General features: G+C 38.1%; 2 protein-coding genes across 10 annotated transcripts in view; both read right to left on the reverse strand.

Annotated features, from left to right (window-relative positions):
• Window positions 1-4,167: 4,167 nt before the first annotated feature.
• rab11bb (RAB11B, member RAS oncogene family, b) lies at window positions 4,168-11,585 on the reverse strand. The gene is made up of 5 exons (XM_046876027.1): window positions 11,338-11,585; window positions 10,194-10,389; window positions 7,882-8,075; window positions 5,536-5,616; window positions 4,168-4,523 (listed from the first exon to the last, which is right to left on the reverse strand). Exons 1-5 carry the CDS (start codon window positions 11,375-11,377, stop codon window positions 4,378-4,380), a joined length of 657 nt encoding a protein of 218 aa, XP_046731983.1. The 5' UTR covers window positions 11,378-11,585; the 3' UTR covers window positions 4,168-4,377.
• Window positions 11,586-13,117: 1,532 nt separating this feature from the next.
• The window catches only part of pip5k1cb (phosphatidylinositol-4-phosphate 5-kinase, type I, gamma b), a 37,951-nt gene continuing 24,480 nt past the window's right edge, over window positions 13,118-26,588 (reverse strand). For 3 of the 9 annotated variants that reach the window (XM_046876017.1, XM_046876021.1, XM_046876022.1), the window contains 11 exons: window positions 25,682-25,765; window positions 23,936-23,984; window positions 22,929-23,013; window positions 21,923-22,084; window positions 21,354-21,486; window positions 20,935-20,970; window positions 20,655-20,810; window positions 18,784-19,093; window positions 16,019-16,093; window positions 15,543-15,629; window positions 13,118-14,968 (listed from right to left, as the gene is read on the reverse strand). In XM_046876017.1, the coding sequence (XP_046731973.1) occupies window positions 14,966-14,968; window positions 15,543-15,629; window positions 16,019-16,093; window positions 18,784-19,093; window positions 20,655-20,810; window positions 20,935-20,970; window positions 21,354-21,486; window positions 21,923-22,084; window positions 22,929-23,013; window positions 23,936-23,984; window positions 25,682-25,765 (1,180 nt within the window). In that variant the 3' untranslated portion in view covers window positions 13,118-14,965. Of the gene's footprint in view, window positions 14,969-15,542; window positions 15,630-16,018; window positions 16,094-18,246; window positions 18,282-18,783; window positions 19,094-20,654; window positions 20,811-20,934; window positions 20,971-21,353; window positions 21,487-21,922; window positions 22,085-22,928; window positions 23,014-23,935; window positions 23,985-25,681; window positions 25,766-26,588 lie in introns of those variants that run through there. The other 6 variants (XM_046876018.1, XM_046876019.1, XM_046876024.1 and 3 more) reach the window with 6 other exon arrangements.

Consider the following 26,588-nt stretch of genomic DNA (forward strand, 5'->3'; position numbering starts at 1 on the left):
GAAACAATGACTTTATAAGTAAACTAAAGCCAATGAGATTAGCCATAGCTCCAACTACTGAGCTCAAGCTGCCTTCACATCCCCACACCCATCTCTATAGATGTCTGTTTACAGTACATAATAACCCTTCTGCTTTAAGTGATCAGGTTTCTATTTTGTTCTCTCTCTCTCATACACACACACACACACACACACACACACACACACACACACACTCAATTCGGACCCACTCAAACTTAATCTAAATTCAATTGTAACGCCCCCTGCTGTTTTGTTCGTGGTGGAACAGCAGCCTCCAGTGGATTGGAGCTGAGTTTATTCTCTTCTCCACAATTAGTCCGAGTCTCTGCCCATATCTTAAGGAAACAGTCAGGGCAGTAAGTGTTGGATTTGAACAGAAATTACCCAAAAGCCTGCATGAAAGGGACTTACTTTTTGAGATCTAACATTTATTTATTCTTTGCTGATGTTCCACATCAACATACATTTTCATGAGCAAGTATGTTCATGAGTAATATAAAGGGAGTAAACCATATTAGTACTTGCTGTTACAGGAAAATGTCCTTCATGGTTGCAACACTAACACATTTCTCACCACCTGTTGATTCATATTTACCTGTACTCGCTCATACTATTGTGTTTTGGTGTATTCCCCACATATAAATCCTATGATTAGCGATAAGCTAACAGCTATGGTTTCTCTTACACATCGTCCTCTCAGTGTTCAGGTCTGTTTCATTAGCACTAGCAGCAGGCAGCAGCTGTCCTGGTATCAGGGTGACAGTAAGCAAGGTCACTCCAGACACTACAAAGTGACATGGACTAGTTTCGGTTTAGATCATCTTGTTCAAGGATATTTTATCATATTTCACCTGTGTGTATAGACAAGGTGTGATAAAATAAATGATAGAATATAAATAGAATATAAATCAATTATTTTTCCATGCTTAATTTGGTGTTGCAGTATAATCCATTTTTATATAGTCTGATTTTTTATACAGCTTTTTATACAGTGAGTTTTATACAGTATTATATTGGATAAAAGTGTGAATGTGTCTTTGAAAATGACCCTTTGATAAACTGCCATCTCATTCAGTGCTAATTACAGTCCAGTGATTTTCCTAAAGGATTTACACCAACCATGTCTAAAATCAAATATTTAATAAACTGTATGTGGTTTACTTTCTGTTCTAATAATGTTTTCACATCTTTAAAGACACATACTCTGATTGAAGAGTCAATCCCAGCAACCTATAGTGTAATAGTTTGTAATTTCTTGCTAAACAACTCAGATTTCTTTGCAAATGATACTTCTTACAAAACAGTCCTCTGTATCTTTGTGAACAATAAAATAAATGTAATTTATTTAGCTGGATCAACAGGTCGATTGCTCAGCAGTCTTTGGATGTTGCTGACCTGCAGTGACTCCCCTTCAATAACCTGAAGATACTTTTACTGGAAATTCACTCACTGGTTTTGCGTTTGAAATCACTTGTTTTGTGTGTCGTCTGTTTACCAAATGCTTTGTGTTTTACCTAACCTTTTAGACAGGTTTTTGTTTTCCGCATGAACAACTGGATCTGTCTCTCTGTCTCCCTCTCCCTCTCCCTCTCTCTCTCTCTCTCTCTCTCTCTCTCTCTCTCTCTCTCTGTATGATGTACAATGACTTGCACATTTCAGAAAGGTTGAGACTCAAATTGCTGCAGGCATTTGGAGAAGCGGGGCCTGGAGGTCGGGTCAACAGGAAAGCTTAGATAATTGTTCTTTTAACAGTAATAAATATTTTGTCAACCTGACTGTAGACATTTAGGGAACAAATTTAGATCAGGTTTGCACCAGGACAGCTTCCTGCATGCACAGTGACACATGTACAGTTAAGTGCCTGATAATGAAGGATAGGTTCCAGAATGGTGCAACAGAATCATTTAAATCTTTCATTAGGAAACATTGCAAGTTTGGGTTCATTTAAAAATGTCCCGAATCTGAAATAAATCGGCTTTTTTGCAATGCACAAGAGAGCATAATAGGATTGATAACAGGCTGCAGAGCACCATAACTGTCCTGCGGGGAAAGCTGAAGGTGTCAGGAGAGAGGAAATTACAGAGTCTAAAGAGGACTATTGAGCAAGCCAAAAAAAGTAAATAAAACAAATGCAACACAGTTAACAGGAAAAGGCCAAAGAATCTGATAGAAAAGTTAATACTAAAAGTAAGTGGACAGTTTATTCTTCCCTGAAACGATGTGTGATTGTGATTGTAAAATAAAAATTCAGGTTACAGGCAATTAGGAAACAGATAACATTCTGGTTTTTGAATGTGGAAATTAATAAATTAATATCTATTTATTTTTCAGTCGTAGTCTATAATTGAAATTAAATGAAACTCCTGTTTTTATCCCAGTATAAAGAAAACAGGAATGCACTTTTTTATTTCATCCTGGTCAGAGTCATAACGGATTTGATGCCTATTCCATGAACTCTGTTCTTCCTGTATCTGTGTCTTGTCTTCTCCTACTTTCCAAAACATTAATCCTCAACCCATGCAAGGGTTTGCTGATCCTGGAATAGGCTTTAGGTCCACTGTGACTCTGACCATTATAAAGCAGTTTTGTTGTTCACACAGTACATTTCAGTAAATTCACCAGTGAATATGGTAAGACTCCAGGACAGGAGTCTGTTGAATCAGTTCATAATTCTTTAAACCTTTTTACAATAGATCAATAAAATTATTACACAAATTTCTTTTTCTATCTATCCATCCATCCATCCATTCACCCACCAACCAACCAACCAACCAAAACAGTGCAGCAATTTCAGGTACAGGAGACTTCAGTCCAGCCTGTTGCCTGTTAACCACTCTTCCTTCATTGGGCCACGTTTGATAGATACTGACCACTGCAGACCTTGAACACCTGGTCATGCCTGGTCAGTATCTGGGGCTAGATAGCTCATAGTGAAGATGTTGGACTTCTGATCAGAAGATCATGATTTCAAAATCCCAGCACCACCACTGCTGGGCTTCTGAGTAAGGCCCTTATCTCTCAACTGCTTACTTGTTTGAATAAGATAATTATAAGTTGCTCTGGATAAGGAAGGGGTTTGCCAAATTCTGTTGTTGAAATAGTTAAGGCTTTTAAGTGACTCAACAAGAGGATTTAAATAAAAATTTGTTCCCTGATTCATTCAGTCACGTTTCCTGTTCACCCAAAGTGATGTGCAGATTTGTGTTTATGACTAATGTTTTGCCAACGCATAAAAAAGAAAGAGCTTGAGTGTTGGGAAAACAAGGGCTGTTTTAATTATGTTTGTTCATGTTCAAAAGGGTTGTACAACCTTTTTTAAATTTAATTCTGGGTTGTTTAGGAAAATACAGGCAAGTAAACATACCAGGTACTCAGCAGCACGTGTGGACTACTTGATATATATTCCAAACACACTACAATGTGCTCTTACGAGCAGGTTATATCTGATGCAATTTAACACAAATCTCTTTTGAGAGAGTGTAGCTCAACCTGCATGTGGGATTTGTGAAGAAAATAGTCCTGTTCTGTTTGAGGCTTTTTAGTAAATATGTAGGAGTAGCTCCAAAACAATGGCCAGAAATGAATCCAGACTTGTAGACTTAATAGTAACACGTATTGCAGTGGAACAGACAGAAATTTCCCCCATGAAGATTTTATTTTCATTATTGACTGACTGACAATTCACTTTGACAACTCACTAATGACATTCAATTTCGACAATGATCAAAACAGATGAATTCTCAGCATGTCATTTTCTGTTTTAGATTTCATGTCTTGCAAAGTTATTCACACTAAATAACACAAAATAAAGGATATTATTTATACTTTTATATCATTATACTTTAGTGCAAATAACAAATCAGCAGCATGATTTCTGTTCCATACTGAGAAATTAATGTTATGAAGCATGTTGGTGCTTAATCAATTTGTCACATAATCGAATGAATGATGATCTGATCCTTTGTCATGAGACAAATGTCAAATTTTTTTTTCTCCTCATGAATGTAACAGAAACAACCTCCATAAACTCTTGCAGAATGAGTTTAATCTTCCATTAGGCCTGCCAGATGCTGGAGAACTCTGCAGGCTGGTTCATTAAGCCAGACTATTATTTCCAGCACATTAAGTAAATGCACATCACCAGAGTTTGTACTGTAAAATTTTATTTCATGTCAGAAATACGTGTACGAGTGTCTGTCTCGGTACGTGTGCATACGTGACTTTAGAAGCTATCAAAAAGAAAAAATATATATATTACACAAATGAATCAAACGCCAGCACGATATGTAGAGAGAAAATGGTAGATGAGGGTAGTGAGGTGGAGGGATTAAAGGGGTTGATGGTTGGTTGTCATGGTTACAGATTTTGGCAGCATTGCAGCTTGCTGCCCTTTTGCCCGTCTGTGGTGGGTGGCACGCTGATGTCCACAACGTTGTTTCCTGGAGACTCATCATGAGCTGATCGATCCGCGATCTGCTTCTGTGATACAATGCGATAGATCTCTGCAAGACAGAGCAGGGAAGCTCAGTACTATCATACACAATATTGGGTCCACTCAGCAGTCTACTTGCTTTGAACAGAAGTATGAAAGTGCTACCTGTGGTTTTAGCCAGAAAAGTAAAAAAAAATAAATAAATGCCCATTTAATGAACATAGAACCTAATGGTGTAGCAGGAGGCCATATTTCATTTCTGCAGAAGCCAGAATTCAGACAGTAGAATGCCACTGAACTTAATAATTAATGAATCATTCAATAATTTGAACCTGCACAAGTATGCAGGTATTTTAATCCCTTAACATCCCAGAATCTGTTCTAAATACACATGCTTGCTTTTTGTCATTGTGGTTACTGTATACTTCAGAATAGTTACTGAATAACCTGCTTTAAGGTGAATAACTGAATAACCTGTAACCTCAAGTCCTCAAAATTGAGAATATGGCACTTATACCACAGAACACCTCTAAATCAAGGTTTTCTCATTACTCCTTATATTTGAAACACATCCTAATATATATCCTGAACCAGATAAATCCACCTAATCCTTATTACGTAGCTACTGCTACAAAGAACCGTATGAACAATTTAGAAAGACTTTCAAAGTATGCCATTGCAGCTGTCATAAAATAAGTGCATAGCTTATATATACACTCCCAGCTTCTCAGCAGCAAATTCTGATTTACTGCACCATGAAACTTGCACATAAAAACCATCATAAACCAGTTACACACAAAATGGCCTGTGATTTGCTACTGTTTTATTTTACAACCTCAAGCCACTGTGTCTTTGCTCATGTGCTCAAATGGCACATTGACCTGTGCATGCTTCAGTGACTAGACCACGATGTATATCGTATCAAACTGCTCTCACAAGACTTCTGTCGTTTAATGACCTCATATAAACCTGAATCACTGCTGCTGTGGGTTGCACTATTAATCCCATACTCAGACGCAGATTTCTGAGTGTGAGTAATATTCTGGCACAGCATAGCATTGTGTTTGATGTGCACGATGTACCTGTTAAAATGTTCTTGAACGCCTCCTCTACGTTGGTTGAATCCAGAGCGGAGGTCTCGATAAATGACAGGTTATTCTTCTCTGGAAACAACGAAGGAAAGGTGTAAGCATCTGTTGTAATCATATAACCTCCACCTACATACTTTTTTATATTATCTCTAAATGACATGCATTGAATTACACCTATCTTTTCCGGTCTAACTCTTTGTATTAGAAATAACTATAAAAGAACATCACTACTATAAAGAATATCACTACTGCTTTAAAATGGCACCAACCAACATTTAGTCCAACTTTTTTGGATCAATGGTTGTGGACATGTGATCATACATTTTATATGTGTTTTCTAAACATCCCATTTCACACTTAGTCACCATTAGATGTTAAAATAACCTCTTCTCTTCCAAGAAGATGTTAGATTAGACTTTGGAGTGTTCTTGTTGAGATTTGTGCCCATTCAGCCACAATTTTATTAGTAAAGTCAGGTGTTGATGTTGGGTGGGGAGGCCTGGGGTGCAGTCCAGTGCTCCAATTCGAAGGTGTTCAGTAGGGTTAAGGTTAGAGTGCTTTAGCAGGTCATTCCTGATCTTCAATGCTGTAACAGATTTGGACCACCTAGATCAAGTAAAAGGAATTGTGATAGAAGAGTGTCTGCAAGAGTAAAAGGGAAAGTTTATAGGACTGTGGTGAGAGCTGCGATGTTGTATGGATTAGAGACAGTGGCATTGAGTAAAAGACAGGAGGGGGAGCTGGAGGTAGCAGAGCTGAAGATGTTGAGGTTTTCGTTGGGAGTGACGACGGTAGACAGGATTAGAAATTAGTTTATTAGAGGGACAGCGCATGTAGGACGTTTTAGAGACAAGGTGAGAGAGGTAAGATTGAGATGGTTTGGACATGTGCAGAGGAGGGAATTGGGGTATATCAGTAGGAGAATGCTGAGGATGGAGCCACCAGGAAGGAGGAAAAGAGGAAGACCAAGGAGGTTTATGGATGTGGTGAGGGAAGACATGCAGGTAGTTGGGTTGAAAGAGGCAGATGTAGAGGAGAGTGGGGTATGGAGACGGATGATGCACTGTGGCAACCAATAATGGGAGAAGCCGAAAGACGAAGAAGAAGTTCATCAAGTAAAAGGAAAATTTAATGGTACCGCATCCATAGACATCTTTCAGAATTGCATGCCTCCAAATTTGTGGTAACTGTATGGGGAAGAACCTCATATGGTTAAAAAGTGTACAGGGTCAGCTGCTGAATGTGAATAATTCTCTGTTTGGCATAAGTCTATTGAGTAACACATTAAATTTGGACAATAATATAATATATCTATTAGCCTGCGAGCCATAGAAGTGAGAGCTTCACTGTACCTAGAATATTTCAGTTGCACAGAAACATAGATGTCATGGTGGGAAAAAAAATGTTTTAATATAATGTAACAGTATATAAGACGCTAATTCTTAATGCAATCTAAACAGAAACAAATGAGTCTGTTAGAAGGTAACATATGTTGATTGCAAGATGAGCATTTCTGATAAGAGTTGTACTGCTTACATTGCACATAAAAGATACCTGAGACCTTTATTTAACATCTCTCTCACTGCACAGTCACTCCATGAAAAAGTTGAATAGTTATATGATGGCTTTAAATACACTTTATTTGGCTCGCATATCTGTGAGCTCCCGGTTCATTAAAAAAAGAAAGAAAGAAATCACTGGTCACCCATGCATGCTAGTTAATCTGCTTAAGTAGAAATGGATCTGATAGATGTGTGGAGTGTAGCAGGAGGTGTAATTTGTTAGCGTTTGCTATAGTTGAAGAATCTAAGTGAAGTCACATTTTTCACTATAAGTTTTACACATAGTTACATATAACTGTTATTTTGCAAAAGTCAATAAAAAGTTTCCTTTGGGCTGTTGAACATTTCTGTCTACCAGGCGACTAGAAAAATGAAAAAATGCTAATAGCCCAGAAAAGCAATGTGCTTGTCCTGGAGGCCTGGATAGTCCATGCATGCAGATATTTCTAAAAGCTAAACTTGAGAACATGAGAATATCTAGGGCCCATTAAACAGCAGTGTTAATGGGAGAGGTATTATTGTAATTCTGTCTAAAGCCTATTTCAAAACAAGTGGAATCTACATTTTCCAACCTGGTGCATACAAGGGCGTTTTTCCTCCATCAAATAATAAATTAAAGATGCCTTGAACACAATACACCTCCAATGGCTTGAATCTGCATATGGATAGGTTTTCCTAATAACACCAAATTTTCCTCTCATATAACATAAACCGAGTTTCTTTAAGAAGCTCTTTACCCCATTTCTATTCTTTGCCTTATTCATTGTTTAAGTACCTGCAAAAGCCCGGGCCTCATCGGTTGGCACAGCCCTCAGGTGGCGCAGGTCACTCTTGTTGCCCACCAGCATGATGACAATGTTGTTGTCGGCATGGTCCCTCAGCTCCTTCAACCAGCGCTCCACATTCTCGTATGTCAAATGTTTGGCGATGTCGTACACCAACAGAGCGCCGACTGCACCTCGATAGTAGCTGCATGGAACATTAAGCACATCGATCAGCTCTACACAAGCTTTGTATCTTTAAATTAAATTCCACAAATTGTTCTTTTAAATCTCCATAAATTAAAATCTTTCGACGGTCAGGACTGAGGGTGAAGCATGTTTTGGAAAGCTGAGCTTCAGTACAATCATTAAATAGAAGTGCAAAATCTCTCATACAATTTTAATGGAATCTTCCATTTCACTGTTCACTGTGATAAATCATACTGACAGACTCAACAAGAACAGCCCTAGACTCCGAGGATAATAATAAAGACGATGTATTTCAGTTTTACACAACTGTAAGGAACAGCTTCCATTTTATAATTGTACAATGCATTCCTTTAGTTAATGCCTACATCTGATAACTGAAGCAAATTTTGCTATTTGTAGGTTAATATGTGTTTTCAACAATAAAAAATGAGAAAAATATATATAATTTTGTATTCATTTTGGTTGCAAAAACAAGAAAGCTGACAAACCTATTTCCGGCTGTACAACTGAAATTTAAGTTATGCCATCATAAAAGGTCCAGATCCAAGACTTGATATCTCATATGTTGAGAATTCAAGTAATAATAACTCCCATGTTGTTGGAACCAGTAAATAAAACCCAGACGCTTTCCCATTTGAAAGCAATTTACTCGGAACCGCATCAGTTTTTGCAGGCTGAAGACTTTGCCCAAAATTGAATTTCATGTATTCTACATATAAAATGAGTACTGAATACTTCCAGTACGCCACTGCTATCCGGATGGTATGCTACTTGTGCTGCATTTATGTGAACAGAAAATGTGGCGGATTGCTCAAAAATTTACCTTAGATCATTCACTGGATAAGTGAACAAGCTAATGTTAACCAAGAACAACAGCTAAACAGCTTGCAGGTGTGTTTTTCTTCCTCATTGTGCATTACCATATTTTATTGGATTTATTGGTAACACTTTGCTGTAAGGCTCTGTAGGTCTTAGTGACAGTTTAATTTACTTGATCCATTTACATTACAATTACATGGCATTTGGCTGATGCCGTTATCCAGAGCAACTTACAACTGAGTATTTGAGGGTTAAGGGCCTTGCTCAAGGGCCCAGCAGTGGCAGCTTGGTGGTGTTGGGATTCAAACTTGTGACTTTCTGATCCAAAGTTTAATGCTTTAACGACTAAGCTACTAATCTAACTAAACTTTTCTTTTGTGCTTTTTCATCATTTAGAAGTTTAACCACCAAAAAGTACAAATTTGAACTATATAAAAAAAAAAACACAAATTCAGCTGTAATTGAATCCCTGAGGTAAATGAATAAAAGGCCTTAAGTGACTTGTGGTCATATGATTGTGATGTACCAAAAAAACATTTTAACATACTTGCTATACAGCCTCATGTTCTATACCACTAAGGGAAACATTTAGCATTGTAGAAATACAATAAGCTGTACACAGTGCTCTGTATACATCAACCATTTTAAACCAGATCATGTCTACTGTACAATAGAGGCTGAGTGCGGAGCATTCTAAATCCTAATCCAATGTGTTACGGAAACACGAAATAAAACAGATTGTTTGTTGGGGTTTCCAAAATCTGAATTTGTAATGAAACCATGAATAAATTACTTTTGGTAGAAGCAATAGGTTGACAGCAAACTGTTGAGCATCAATGAAATTTGGGAGACGTCTGGGGGCTTGTCTTGCCCTGTAGAACGCTAGCATATCACTAGTTGGTCTGGTTGGACAGGATTTATGGTTGGAGGGGATTTTTAGACACTTGGCTGGAAAAAAAAATGAGACCAGCCTAAGAGCAGATACTGGAAGATACTGATACTACAGTTAGTGTATGCATTTACAGGGGAGGTAGTAGATTAGTGATTAAGGCATTGCCTCCAAAGGTTGCTAGTTCAAATCCCAGCTGCACCAAGCTACCACTCATGGGCCCCTGAGGAAGGCCCTCTACCCAATAAGCTGCTCAGTAGATACATGCAAGTAAGGTAATTTTAAGAGCGTCTTCCAAATGCTGTAAATGTTTATAACCTGATGAACCTACATTCAGGTGAATACAGATACAGAATAAAGACACTCTAGGCCTGTTAAAACCTGCTGGGTAGCTGATGGTGGACTCACGCTGAGGTTATGGCCCGGTAGCGCTCCTGTCCGGCTGTGTCCCAAATCTGCGCCTTTATCGTCTTGCCGTCCACCTGGATGCTGCGGGTCGCGAACTCCACCCCGATGGTGCTTTTACTCTCCAGGTTGAACTCGTTGCGGGTGAAGCGTGACAGCAGGTTGCTCTTTCCGACTCCCGAGTCTCCGATAAGAACAACTGTAAAAAAAAAAAAAAAAAAACGACCGGAAAGCACCGAGTCAGCGAATTCCTGCGTCCTTAAGTCTCGGATTGATATCCAGACTGAATAATACAGTGGATTTATTTATATATTTTTTTAATCTTTGCTTCCTCCCTTTCAATCCTGAATATGATCAAATATTAAGTGACGTTTTTATAACACGGAGCTTTTGTCCTTTAAGAACGTGACAATCCGACAATACCATCCACAGCAATCTGGAGCTCTTTCGAGGATTTCCGGCCTCTCATGCATGCAGGAATGAAACATCTAAACTCATTCTGCTCTATTCATTATCACTAACATTGAGGACACAGCCATTAATAGGTCACACTTTGTCTATTTTTCGAAATGCAAATGCGCATTGGTGAAAAAACAAAACACACTGAATAGGCAGATCTCGATCTACTACATAACAATAAACATGTGATTTTCAGATCTCTATACAGGTCACAGTGTGGAGCAAGATATCTACACACTGTTCACTTTCACGCGCAGCTATTTTGTTATTGAGTGTTATATAGGCTACATAAGGGCCTGGCATTTCCATCCTGCACGCGCGCACACACACACGCACACACACACACACACACACACACTCACTCTCTCTCTCTCTCTCTCTCTTACTGTTTGGGAAAACATCCAGCCAAGTAAATCCAGATGTTTTGCACATCGATCTCGGCGCCTATTGATCGATGTTGCTGCGGGCGTTGATGCAGAATGTAGCGATGACAAGCCTCTGTTTTTGTGGCTAAAGAGCGATCAGGATTTAGACCCCCGGTAGAAAAAAATCAAAGGAAAGTCTAGCCCGGTTTAACGGATATTTCATTGGCTAGGAAACAAAAGAGCGATTATGAAGCAGTGACACCCCCCACCACCACCACCACCACCACCCCCGTGCGGGAGAAATGCGGCTCCCCAGAATTTACCTTTGAACAAGAAATCGTATTCATCGTCCCTGTTGCCCATGATGGAGAAAACCAGCGGCGACCCTTACGTCCGAGAGGAAAACGACGCAAAAAGCTGTCCTCGTATCAGGTGTCCAATGCAACGAGTGGGGTGAAAAAATAAAATGAAATGGGGGGGTGAAAAAAAGACAATGCGCCAGTGCTGGCTGTCACATAGAGCTGACCGCAGGAAGCGAGAGCTCTCTGCTCTGCAGAAGGGGAGGAGTCCCGATGCTCACACACACACACACACACACACACACACACACACACACACACACACACACACACACACACACACACACATATATTGACCACAAGGGGGCGACAAACACAAACATCATTTCTCACTTTTTACATCCTGCTGCTCTGTGACATCCATCCATCCATCCATCCATCACTTTGTCCATCATTCCATCCCTCCACCAATCAATCCATTTATCATTTCATCCATCCATCCATCCATCCATCCATCCATGGGTCCATTGGTCCAGGAAGGTTCATGGAGACACTGTTTAGGGTATTAAATAATTAGAAAACCTTTGGCTTGTGGGTGCATATACCCCAGAAGTTGACATAATTTTTATTTTTTTATATTATTAATATTTATTATTTACGTATAGTTCACCAGTATGATTGAGGTCAAAGTATAAAAAAAGTAGTATAATGTAAATTCAGGATATCTGAGATGTAATAATTTAAGATTAAGCAATAATGATGTGCTACAAAAAACCATTATGGAGCTGTTACTTGCTATGCCGCCTTTGGCCACCAGAGGGAAACAGAAGACGGCTGTGAAATAATCAATGCGCCACACTTTGAGTATTTTGAAACAAGATCTATACTCTAACCTTTTCTCTGTGCTAGGTTGACCTCAGCTTGTCAACTAATTGGCCTTTCGAGGCATTTAAAAACACAACAACTCCCTTCTGCCCTACTATTGGGTGTCCAATTCCATCTATAGCTGAGATTTCTTTTCAAAAGAAAAAATTGTCTTAAGGAATCCTACAATTCATGTTGATCTGATTGATTTCATGATGATTTCAACCACATTGTAGAAATAATGAATACATAACCTGTTTGTGAGAGAACACCGTCATGGGCAGACAAGACATATCTTTAATTTACAAATGATTCTGTCATTACAGGTCCTTAACGAAGAAGACATTTATATTGGGATATAATTATTCCATACTTGCGGCTGAATGTTCATACTATTATTTATTTTTTTTAAACCCTAAATTAAATATAAGGAATGGAATGAATCTTTTGCTCACTCAATAGACTCAAATATTTCAATAAATATATATTTTTGAACACCAGTTTAAATTTTTTTGAATACATATTATCTTGAGTGTTTATGTTGCTGGCTAAAAATACCATTCTGATAAGTATAAACATGAAAGAAACTTACCACTTCCTTGTCCAGAACGTTCCTTTCGCTCCTCCTCTGGTATTGCTGTGGAAGATCTCAGATTTATATTTTTCTTTGGCATGATTATGAGACATTTCCATTTCCATTTAATGTTCATTAGAAAAACAGAGAGATGTGCCAGGGGCTGAGTGGGTGCTTTCCCAAAAAAAAAAAAACAACACATGGCTGAAATACACACTAAATGAAATGGCAGTTTATCAAAGGGTCCCAAGTACACACACACACACACATTCACACACTCATTTACAGTTAAGCATAGCCAATCTACACACCACCAGGCCTTTTTAAAGGTAAGAGTAAAGAGAAGAACCCAGAAGAACCCATGCATACAACTTTTTAAGTATAATTTTATTCTTTTTTTACACTATTAATCATTCACAGATCTGTACAAACACACAGGGCATCAACGCCTTCAGAGATGGACACAGATAAATATCTCAACAGAGCTTCTTCGAGCTGAATACATGCAACACCTTTGAGGAAAAGATTGTTGGACATAAATGCTAATAAAGCACATCTTCCTCAACAAACAAAATACACATCCACACACCCATACACACAGATTACTGAGGACCTTTTTTTGTCATACTACATACAATCAGTAGAGCTTTACACCAGACATCTGAACAGTTAAAGCCTCAGACAAACCCGGTTTGGAATACAGGACATGTGGACATCCCGTCCTAGTGTTTTTTTTTGTTCTACATGCAATCAAAAATAAAAGCCCTATCTATTAAAACATACTACACTAAACTGATCGTAACATATGTACATTATAGCTACAGCACGAGCTGTGAGTTTTTTATATATATATTTGGAAAAATAGCACGCTGATTGATTAACGACCACGTCGGGAGGTTATTTGTCAATCCATCAAAATAATCCAAATTACGCAATCACACAAACCGTAGCTGTGGTGATATGGATTTTACTGCTACACCAAATTCAGTAATGAGATAGAATCAATAAAATAAAAAAAATTCAAACATATAAAGAGGATGTCGATTTATTTTTCATCAAATAATGTTAAAAACGGTTATAAATACGAAATTATTTTGCGCGTAAAATAAAGCTTTCGGAGAAAATAGGAGCGAAATATACAGTAACCGTTTTATATAGACAGTTTTATAGCTGTAGAATGGAATTTTAATGCGTTTGCTAATTATTTTGACCACGGTTTTGAGTATTGAGTTGAGACTTCAACACACGTGGACACGCACACGCAAGCGCACACACGCAAGCACACACACTCACAGTTGCATGGTAGTAAAACCATGAATATCTGAGATTATCTCTTGTAGCAGATAAAAAAAAAAAATTGGAATGATTTAATTAACTATACTGAAGCATTGTTTCCATAATACCCTAACCCAAGTCTATCATACAATCACATTTAAAAACAGCTAAGACGCAAAATGACATCTAGAGACCCTAAATTATATAAAAGAAAAAGTCTAAACAAAACACGACACTTTTTTTATATTCACTCCTATATTCGTGAAGTAAACTGTCTACAGTAGTGGTGGATGTTGGGAACACTGACGTTTGTTGGGACACAGTACTTCGCACCACTAAACAAAACTTTGAGCCCTGAAAAGGTTCTTACAGCCACGGCCGTATCTCGGTTAACAGTTTCTGAGCCGCGGCCACTGATATGTTGTAAAAGACGTGAAAGAGCAGCGTCTGTTCCCGAATCCGGGGAACTCCAACAGCACAGCATCACGGAGAGGAAAGCTGAAGTCCAGTTCTTACCAGTGAATCACAGATTACTGACAGAATGAAATAATTATGTATGGGGGAGGAGTTATTTTTTTTTTACATAAAGCATGTAAAATGTAATAGGATTGTCTACAGATGAAAATCAATGCAACGAGATGGAAGAGTGCTAACTGATTTGGATTATTCTGGAACAGAGAGTCATCTATGCATCTGCATGTCACAGAAAATCTTTCATTTGAGACAGTTCTCACGTTTACGTAGTCTGAAAAAGAGACGGGACAGAGCATCGACTGGTTGAAGATATTCTTGTCTTTTTTAGTTCTGGATAGTTCCATATCGTTTTTTCCCCCATGATGCTTGGTGAAGCAGGGTCCCTTCTGCAGGGCTCATGGGCATAACCGACAAAAGGACAGAGCAGCTCTGAAGTCAACCAACATATATCACACTGCATTCGGTTTACTGAAAAGAAGAGAAAGAGAGAAATAGAAAGAGAGACTGTAAATAAACACAGTCAGTGGCTTAAAGCCCTTAATGGCATCTTAACTACCTTATACATAAGGCCCAACCAAAGCACACACACACATGAAATATGACATGCGAGTATTCTTTGAACACAAAACCAGACAAGCCCATAACACACTATAGTGTCATTTTTAACCTTGCATACTGTCATGCTGATAGCAGGCTGGCTGCTGCCTGCTGCTAGTGCTAATGAAACACTGACAGGATGATGTGTGAAAGCAACCAGTGCAAAAAGTTGATTATTTTCCTGCATGTTCCACTGTGGCTCCACCTCTTATACTACACTGTTAGTGAAAGTAATTCTTTTTCATGTTTCTATTATTAACATAAAAGCAGCTTCAAAAATGTCTGTTGGGTGCATTCGAAGGATTACATGAATGAATGGATTAAATAACTGAAAAAAAGTATGAACACAGAAAATAAGAAAATAAGAAAAGTGTCTTTCTGTGGAAATCTGGAGTAAGAGTCGTGTTGGCTTTTTGGGTAATTTTAGTTTAAATCCCACACTTACTGCCTCACTCTCTCCATCAGATATTGGCTGCGACTCGGAGGGATGGTGGAGAGGGGAATAAACCCAGCTCCTGTCCTCTGGAGGCTGCTGTTCATCCACCAACACAACAGCAGGGGGCGTCACAGAGGCACGCGCACACACAGACAGATGGTCACGCAGCACGGACAGCATGAAAGAAAAGACAGATAAAGAGACAAGAGTGTGACAGATAGAGACAGAAAAAGCATGAGGTGAAATACAGCAACATTCATTCTGTAAGCTTTGTATCGCTACAATCGAATCTAGGATTCTTAGTTTGCAAGGGTTTTGCTATGAATTCGGTGCGTGTGGGAACGAAGGAGAAACCTGATCACGTAAAGCAGAAGGGTTATTGTGTTTTGTAAACACACATCTAGAGTGATGGGTGTGGGGATGAAGGAGGCTACGGCTTGGTTGCTGGAGCTATGGCTAATCTCACTGGCTTTTACTTCACTTACAAAGTCGTCGTAGCTCGAGTTGAGCTTGCGTCGATGAGAAACAGGGGAATACACCCAGTATCTCCCCTCGGCATACTGGTCCCACACGCATACAATGGGAGTGTTTGAGGTTTACAGCAAAAACAGAGGACAGGGGAAAGCAGGGCGTGGGTTGTTTTACAGAAAAATAGAGGAACGGAAAACAGTAAATAAAAGGTGTGGGAGAAAAAGAGAGAGAAAGAGAGAAAGAAAGAGATAATGAAGTTCAAAGATGTCAGTTAAAGCTTTTAGATTTTAATAAAAGCCCAGGAACAAAAATTAAAACACAAAAAATGCACAAAGATTAAAGGATGGGGTTTCGCTAGCAGGATTAATGGATAATAATAAACAAAAGAATGAAATGAATAGTGAAAAATGAAGCTGATGAAAGGAAGCGGTTCGCTGTTTTGAGATAAACATATATATCAATATTTATAGTTCGCTTGTTAGATTTTTGCTAACAAGACATGAAGGATGTGTCCAAAATAAGTCAAACTCAGCATTAATCTCTATCATAACTTATATACATTCGATCCCTCATCAGCCTCTCTTTATTGTTCTTTCTTAAATTAAAAAGGTAAGAAAATGTAGATTGTCACAAACCAGAAAGTGAAGACTTTCCCAAGGAGGAAAACTTACTCACGGTTACTAACCACTGCTACTGGAGACCCCTTGCACAGACATTAAATAAATATCTCCTCACAGCAAAAATCAGCATAATCAACATGACATGTTTTTGTATGTTAAACACCATGTAAAAAATATTAGATTTCAACTCCTGTGATAGAAACTTCATGGAATATTGAGTGCATTGTTATACAGATATACAGTATTTACACATACATTTTATATAGTTTAGCAAAACCAACACAATCAAGGCTGACAGTACATCGTGACACAGCAAACGCTCACATGGCATCAGTATGAAAAAGGAAGAGCTTTAACACCAGCTACACCTCTCAGAAAATCCTAGAGATTTAAAAGTTGTCTCAAAGGCCTCATATTTTATCTGAGAGCTCATATAAAAAAAATTTAGGCATCAAATTGCTAACATGAAAATCCCCCAAAAAATTAAACGCCCATAACAAATCTGAATTTTACCACAGAAACACTAGCATATGTCTGTGGAGAGCATTTTGTTGTTGTTTTCCAGGTGAGCAACAGCAAGAAAACAGAAGGCGCTAGTTAATAATAAGGAGATCCTCCATTTTATTATCCATCACAGACTACAGGAGCACTTTGTTAGTCTGTATTGCTCACTAGATAAAAGTGAAACACTCCCAGAAGCAAATCCTTTCACCTACATCAGTCAAGCTTTTCCACTACCTGAACTTTATCTTTAATAATGGTGTTGCTGCTGCTTAATCTAAAAAAACCTTTTTTCAGGGTCAAAAAAGAAGAAAAACATTTGATGGTGAAACCTTTGGGGAGAAATCAGGGTCTTCTAATAGTGTTGACAGTGGCAGATTTTGTGTAAATAGATTGCTGATGATGGGGGGAAACAGAAAGACAGATAGACTGTGATTGGTTCGAGTGCTGGAGTAGGTCTCTCAGATAAAACTATGAAACCAGTTTTGTGTCAGTTTTTTTCAGCAAACCTCTTTCTCGCACACTCACACACACACACACACACACACACACACACACACACACACAGCCTTACCCTGATTTATTAAAAGTGTAAAGTGTCAACATATTAAAAGGGCTCAATGAATGATTACATCTTTCTTACATTTGTAAAATAGAATGTCCATTGTGTCAGTGTTTTATTTATATAAATTCAGCTAATCTTATCCTTCATCAATATAAGTTTTATATAAGTATTATATTTGTGAAAGCCTGTTTCTACTATTTGCAGGAAAATTATTTAATTTTATTAGTTTTTTTTCAAGCATAATAATATTATGTTTTAGTATCTTATCATAATTTGAATATTTTTATTTTAGTAATTTTCTAAACATTTCAGCTTTACTATTTTGTTGAGAACATTGACATATATATATATATATATATATATATATATATATATATATATATATATATATATATATATATATTTATTTACCTATTTGGCACCTACTATTAAACAATTTGTTTTGTCAATCCCTTAAAACCATTTCAATAAAAAATGTAATTTTTATAAGAATTTTAATAAATCAGGGCCTGTTTCAGTATTTTGATTATTAACGCATGCTGACACACAGTTTTACCTTTATAGTTCCACTACATCATCCAAGCTGCTTCTCTGTGGAACATGTAACTTGGTTACTTTTCTCTCTTTATATAAAAAGGCACATTTCCACAGAAGTTTTAGGTCCATCACTTTCAAGCACAAGCATTGTTACAAAACAGCTTTACAGAATTTAGATATAGAAAATCAATTAAAAAGTATACACACCCCCATCCTATTTTTACATGCACAAATCAAACCGAAAGCTTTGTGGATATGATCTTTGTGGCTACAAGCTTTATTAAAGGACTTGAATAAACCTGGTAAATGCTTTGATTCGACCAATCAGTGATGTCCAGGGAAGCTCATCCTAGTGATAACTAACTCATAATAAAAGTTTAAAGCTGAAACTAAAAAGTAACTATAGCCCTGGTTCCTCTAGTAGATATGTGCCTTGTAATAGCGGCATACAGGCTTCATTTGATAAGGTTCCTATAGGTCACATTTTTATTAAGGGAAACACATCACACCCTGGCAAATGGCATTTGACACGACACATTTACAAAGTAGGACTTACAAAATAAATATCGGTGACTGGCACAACCTCTTCATCCACAGATGCCTGGCTGGGGGACTCAGACTGCTGTCTGCCGAGCTTGGAGCTCAGAGACAGAGTATCCGGAGTTCCTGACTCAGGGGGTGCTGATGCTCCTGCCTTGGTGCCTGTTTCCAGGGTGACATCCTCGAGAGAGACGGTTGCAGGTGGTGATGCAGGTGGAGGGAGATCTGCTGTCTGTGGATGGTCCACTATCTCTGGGATAATGTCATCCAGAATTTCAGTCTCTCTGATTTCGGACAGGCAAAGGACATCAGCTTCCCCATGCACACTAGGACACATAGACACACACCGCACAACTTCAGCACGACTGACCTTAGCTGTTATAAAGTCAACCATGTTATTTCTATTACATTTACAAGGGTTTAACCTGAAGATTATGTTATTAGAAACTTTGACAGCAGCAATTTGCCCGTCTTGACTCACTGTACATTTTACAGTAAAAAATAAACTACATGTAAGGTTAAGCTGGGCTCGTATTTGTTTTTGCCTTACACAGTCTCAATTAAAAGGAAATGGGTAATGAGATAAAGGCAGGAGAAGTTAATAAAGTTAGTTTGTATTTCTCCCAGTGCAGTGTATTAACAGCAGGAGAAGTGACTGCAGACAGATGGCTGATTGTGCTTTTAGCAGCAGTGCACACTAAACCCCTCAGGACCATATGCCCGTGTCTCACCTCCCCTCTACTGAAACCAATCCTCTAACTCCAACTCTCAACGTAACAACAGGTCATGTCTGAATGTGGTTAATATTACAAGAAATGAATATAGGTCAGAATAAAGAAAGAAAATAGGATAATATCTTAGAGTTTAAATAAAGTTTGTTTAAAAAATGCCTATGATTTAATTGGTTAACAACATAAAAAACTATATTTTAGAATATTTTAATCATATACTTTCTGGGATTTCTATAATGCCACAAAACCATGCCAATCATGCTTTTCATGCTGTTTAGACCAGTAAAAAGCTGTGCACTAAATTAACCAGCTAACTTACCTGTCATTGGCGATTAACTAAATCATTTAATTGCGGGTTTCAATCCACAACATTGCAAATGTATGCTGGTGTTCAAGTGATGGGCGATCTAGCTAGCTATTCTAGCCCAGTTCACGTAACATGTAGTGGTGGATTTGAATACTGAGCAATAACTTAATCGCTCAAATACCGAACTCCCACTAATGCTATGCTGTGAAGAATGCAAGGATATTACTCAGGTTTGAGTCTGGATATCCGGAAATTATTTCACGATTAAATCGAAACAAAGCAGATCGCAAAATTGTGCTCTGTGAAAATATGTAGCACCAGGGTTGAGGAGAAACGTTGGTTCATTTCACTGTGTAATGCATCAGCTATATATGGTTGAAATGAAAATAAAAGCTTTTGACTTGACTTGAAGCACATGACTAGGTGAAACTAACAGCTTTACCCGGTATATTTCTTGATAATTAGCTGTAACTATGTTGTAATCAAAGCCAAAACTTACAGTACTTTACCTGTATAAAGAATGTTTGCTTAAACCATGCATGAAGCCACACAGTAAACACATCACATATCTGCATTATCACTGTACCTTAATGGATAAACCTATGGCTAAGCACGTATGCTGTGTAAATGTACTGTGTACATTCTCCCTGGCAATATCGAGAAAATAATAGCAGGGTGTTCAACAAATCAGTATTTGAGTAGATGGAAGAGAGAGAGAGCTTAATGCTAGAACTGAATCTCAAGCAAAAATCTGTGAATTCCAGACACATTTGGAATTTAAAGTCGAATGGTAAACAAGACAAGGCTTTAAAGCAGAAGCAGTGATTGCTGTAATGCCTTTGTCCTTACCTGCTCTCTATAAAAGCTGCTGTATGGGAGATCACAGCCTCCTTCTCAAACCCAAACTCTACTTTCTCTTCTTTCTCCTCCTCGTCTTCAATCTCTCTCTTAAACTCCACCTGCACTGTAATAGTCTGCTGGTCCTCCTCATGGACATCAACCATCCTGAGCACAAGGAAAAACACACACAAAGACACACACCCTTGAAAGAACCAAAACAGAACTTACACAAATATACATTTAGATGTTAAAAAATCCCTCAGTGTTCAGCTCTGGTTTTTAAACGCACCTTCCATTGCTCTCTTTTAGAGTCATAGTTTGCCTTCTAAGGAATCAGGTGGTTGACAAAAAGAAAAAAAGAGACACATTATATTTGAATTGTTTTTAAATGGTTTAATTGTGAAACATGCTTAAATCTAGGCACAACAATGAAACACTAAAGACACCCTGTGTGCTGTTCCCACTAGCAACCAGAACCAGTAACCCAGTTATTTGGCCTCATTTATCATTTTGAAAGTAGAATAGTGTGTAATTACTTGTGTACGTTAAAACAAACTAAAATCTTCCAACTGAAGTTTCAAAAACAGACAGACGGCCCTGTCCTCAATTTATACAATGGTGTTCATTATAACAGAATTACTTTTATATATATAATTTTTTTTTTTTGGGAAGTTTTGTGTAAGAAAGTGGAGTGGATGGAGTGTGTACCTGTAACGTGGGTGTTCTGCTGTGTCAGAGGGAGATCTCTCTGGGATTGATATGGACGTGTTGGATGACAACGTGGTAGCCACCGAGGCTGTGGTGGCCTCCTCGAATGATGGAGGAGTACATGGATGCAGACCTGAGGGAAACAGAGAAAAAAAAGAATAGATTTAATATATATATAGAAATATATAGAAATACAGGTAGTTATGAAGATGTGTTCTGATGACCATTGTAACGAAAATATCGTAAGACGAGACAGGGCCTAGCCTACTCAGGAGTCATAAATGGTGATCAATATGGGTTAGTATGCTGTAATATGTTGATAATTTAACAAATGATCAGTGCAATTTACAGTACAGTACTGTAAAAACTATACGGTATATATGTGCAGTATGTGGCAGCGCGCACGTAGACGAGTGGCGGTTCATGAGTGGAGGGCGGAGCATACACTACTATGTTTGCCTGCCGGCCGATATATTTATACTTATATATATTATATATATAATTTATTTATACTTAAATATTCTTAACATTTTGTCATATCGCTATCTGAAGACTGTTACGCAACCTACCATCATTCTCAAGAACAGGAAAGCTGCGTGCCCCTCTCAGGTCATAGATGTTGTGGTCTCTTTCTGAGGGGAGTTGACTGGCTGACCAGGCTGCCCCAGGGCCACTATGTTTGGGCACTGTCAATGCACTGCGACTCTTCTTAGAGGGAGAGGACTTCAGTGCTGGATTGAATAAAAGATGAAACATCTTAGAATTTTTTGCTAGTGCAGAGAAAAGGATAAAATTAACACTTTTAGCACTTTGTCCAGTGGACCAAATGGGTTGGTGAAGCAGCAAATACAGAAAAAAACCCACCAAAAACAAATGAATCAGTGGAGAGATAACTCGACCACACGAGCCACTGTCCTGTGTGTGGCAGATGGGCAGTGTGGCAGTGTGTGGCAGATGTCTGCCCTGTTTCAATTTAAATAGTTGTAAACATTTGAGGTCACGTGTGCTAACAAATTAAATGAGAGAAGGCCGTGTCATTATGAGAGTTTCCATAGATGTTCTATTTTTAACAGAACTGTGGTTGTGTCCTATAAGAACACTGAATGGTTGAAGTCTGTATCAGTTATTGCTCACACAGCTTTTGCGTGTTGAGGGTAATGAGAAACAAAAAGTACACACAATTGTTGTTGGTTTTGGAAGGTGAAATTTGAATTTGAACTAATAGCAAACTACAAACATAAGCAATATTACTAAGCATTTGAACCTCGGTTAATAGACCAATTATTCAAAATATGTTATTAATGCAATGTTAATCTTAAGGAATAAATTTCTGTCAAATTTGAATGTTTTATATTTCATTATTTCTATGTATAATTTTTTACATGTAATGCTGACAATTCGTGAATACTTGCATACAGAAAGAGCTGGACCTCAACTGTATTTTTTTTGTAGTATTAATATACTGTAGGTTGAGCTGTTTGCTATATGCCCTGTGAAAAAGACTTTGCTATACTGTACCTAAATTGTGTGATGTTACTGGATTAGAAACAGAGTTGCAGTGTGTGCGGTTCTTACAGGAGCTCTTCTTGAATACTGTAGAACTCATGAACTTGTAGAACCGGTCAGCATAGAAGTTTGGCCTGTGCACTGATACTGTGTCCTACAGACACAAGGAAAAAAAGACATAATGGAAAAGACAGACAAGAGAGGTAAATGACAGTTCGACAGAAGAACAGAGAAGAAATTGTGGTCAGTGAATAGAAAAACTCATTCAGGCCAGAAAGTGATTCTATCTGCAGACTTATGGAGAAAACCAGGCCCAACAGATTTGTATCCAAGATGTGCTTAGGACCATCTTCAGTATCCCAAAGCTATGCATAGACCTACTCTTGTTCTTATTAACGGATACATGAGATTACCCGGCAGGGCTCCATGCCATCCAGATGGTGTCTGGTTTTAATAATTTAGCTTCATAGCTAGTAGACAAACAGGGACAGGCTACAATACATCATGCTTTCATGTACTGTAAATGTATACAGGAGTGTCTTTAAATACAACAGTATTCAACACTGAAGTGTCCACTGTCTGGAAAACTGGTGTTCTGGCTAACAATGCATTGATTATTCTGCATTAACTTATATTATAAATTTAGTAATTATATAGGTATTAAGGTCAAACCATTAATAGTTTTGTATCCCTTAACAAACCACGTTTAACATTAAAAATCTTAAAAAAATGTAGCATTCTACACAAAACATGTAAAGGGTTTTCTCAGAAAAACAATTATAATTTTAAAACTATTGTGAATTGTAATAAATAAGTACTGCTTGTTTGGAAGAATAGACAGATTTTTACATTTTAATTCAATTTTAAGTTTCGCACTAAAACATATTCAAAATTTTCTTATAACTGTGAAAGCAATCTCATGTAAAAGTATCCACATTATTACACGTTATTAAACAGAGGATCTGCCTTTTCTTCATCACATACAAAGACTTGCTTGATCTGCATTAGATGGCAGACAGCAATAAGCCAGTGCAGATGCTCAGAGCTGTAAATGGGTTCATTTTTGTCAGACTTACTCCATCATGGACCAGTGCTTTCCATGTGTGCTCCAGCTTCTTAATGAGCCTGCAAAGATAAACACACACGTTTTACTGAAATGCTGCTTACCAGCCAGATCCAGCAATGCAAAGTCATAGGATTATATTTTTTCCCCTTCACTTTCACAGTGATTATGTAAGACTGGATTTTATACGAGATGACATGAAACCACACAGGACTGCTTATGGATGTCAAGATATATTATATTTTATAAACCTTCTTCTTCTTCTTCTTTCGGCTGCTCCCATTAGGGGAGGCCATAGCGGATCATCCGTCTCCATTCCCCCTGTCGTCTACATCCGCCTCTTTCAAACCAACTACCTGCATGTCTTCCCTCACCACATCCATAAACCTCCTCCTTGGCCTTCCTCTTTTTCTCCTTCCTGGCGGCTCCATCCTCAGCATTCTCCTACCGATATACCCCATGTCCCTCCTCTGTACATGTCCAAACCATCTCACTCCTGCTATCACTCTTCTTCACCCACTCCACCCTGCCTGCACTCTTTTTCTTTACTTCTCTAACACACTCTCCATTACTTTGCACTGTTGACTCCAGGTACCTGAACTCCTCCACCTTCTCCACCTCTTCTCCCTGCAACCGCACCACTCCACTGCCCTCCCTCTCATTCACACACATGTACTCTGTTTTACTCCTACTGACTTTAATTCCCCTTCTCTCCATCACGTACCTCCACCTCTTCAGGCTCTTCTCAACCTGCTCCCTACTCTCACCACAAATCACAGTATCATCCGCAAAACATCATAGTCCATGGAGACTCCTGTCTAACCTCTGTCAACCTGTCCATTAGCACTGCAAACAGGAAAGTTCTCAGAGCCGATCCTTGATGCAGTCCAACCTCCACCTTGAACCAGTCTGTCTTTCCTACTGCACACTTCACTGCTATCACATTGTCCTCAGACATGTCCTGCACCACCCTCACATACTTCTCTGACACACCTGACTTCCTCATACAATACCACAACTCCTCTCTTGGCACCCTGTCGTACGCTTTCTTTAAATCACAAACTCACAATGCAACTCCTTCTGACCTTCTCTTTACTTCTTCATCAAAATTCTCAAAGCAAACAATGCGTCTGTGGTGCTCTTCCTCGGCATAAAACCATACTGTTGCTCACAGATGGTCACCTCTTCCCTCAGCTTGGCTTTCACTACTCTTTCCCATAACTTCATGGTGTGACTAATCAAATTTATTCCCCTGTAGTTACTGGAGGTCTGCACATCTCCCCTATTCTTAAAAACCGGTACCAGATTATATTATATAAACCCCGTGAGAAAAAAAATATATACTATGTTTAAAATTCTAAAGACTGGGATAGTGTAAGCATTATATATTTGACTTAGATATGAAAAAATGTATTAAGTAATCATACAGAAAAAGTCAATATGGATGCTATTTTAATGTATTTTGTTTGGTGGGTGAATTTTACAAAGCTAAATCAATGATGGCAATGCATGCAAATTCTGATAATTCTGTAATATCCGATACGGCTTATATCTTGACCTGTTGACCTTAATGGTTGAACGTTAATGGAGCCTACTAAATCATTTCTGAAATTCACTTTAAATAAATTCATGGCTAAATGCTGTAACGTAACATGATCTCACTGTGGCTTATGGGATACTTTTTAAACACCAACATAGAATCATTTCACATTATTTTTGATTCACAGGAAATGTCTGGGAGAGAGTGAATATGGCATGCCTGTAAGACTGTAGAATGTCTATAATGCCAATAAAGAGCAGCAGCCTCTCGCCTTTCCCACTCACTGCTGGGATTCCCCCCATCCTGCAAAAAGAGAGAAAAATGGAAACAGATGGCTTGTCTGTTACACATTGCCATTATATCCTTCATATTACATTGTCTATGCTGCTACCTTATTCCCAAGCTCCTCTTTATTATATCAACTTTGACTAAAACCCATTAGTGAGCAAACCGAACCCTTAATGTCCTTTAACATATTTTCCACTACAGCACTCATATTGACTAAAATGTCTATTTTCTGACCTAGAGCACAAATTACACTACAACCTTCAGGATGGACCACTGTTTTTTTTTTTACTCTATGGTGACTGTAAAAAATATCCTTCCTGCATAGTTGCACACAATTGTGTACTGTTTTTTTCCTTTCTATTTTTATGGAAATGTTTCTGCAAAAATATTAATAACTAGCTATAGTTAGTGAGTTGTTAGAAACTTATACTCAACCATCGTACAAAACTGAAGTTACAGTACTATTAGCACTCTTCTAGAGAATATGAAAAAATAATTGTAGGCAAATGCAATAGTTCCAATTCTTATTTTTCATTTAAGTATCCATTGACCGAGTGCAAAATGATCTCAAGGGCATTTACAAACAATAGCATTTTGACTCAAAATATGCGGCAAGTGTATTAACACACCTAAAGAATATTAAATGCATGCAAACTATCTAAAATCACTACTTTCATTAATTAACTGATCAAAACAACCCTTTTTGCCAAAAACACTAAGATTGTAACCAGAAACAGTTAGCTAATAATCTACATTGTTGTGCTTGTAATACAGTCGTCCCTCGATTTATCGCGGTTCGAATCTTGCAGTCCCACATTTTTCAATTTGGCACATAACT

Source organism: Silurus meridionalis, chromosome 20 (genome assembly GCF_014805685.1).
Source record: "Silurus meridionalis isolate SWU-2019-XX chromosome 20, ASM1480568v1, whole genome shotgun sequence".
NCBI classification, from domain to species: Eukaryota; Metazoa; Chordata; class Actinopteri; order Siluriformes; family Siluridae; genus Silurus; species Silurus meridionalis.

What these genes read in the sequence shown, in the direction of transcription:
- rab11bb (XM_046876027.1), bottom strand. Translation starts at nt 11,377, where the DNA reads ATGGGCAACAGGGACGATGAATACGATTTCTTGTTCAAAG. An exon ending in TACCGGGCCATAACCTCAGC is followed by an intron (nt 8,076 to 10,193) that starts GTGAGTCCACCA and finishes TGTTCCATGCAG; the next exon opens with CTACTATCGAGGTGCAGTCG. An exon ending in GTTCAAGAACATTTTAACAG is followed by an intron (nt 4,524 to 5,535) that starts GTACATCGTGCA and finishes TCTGTCTTGCAG; the next exon opens with AGATCTATCGCATTGTATCA.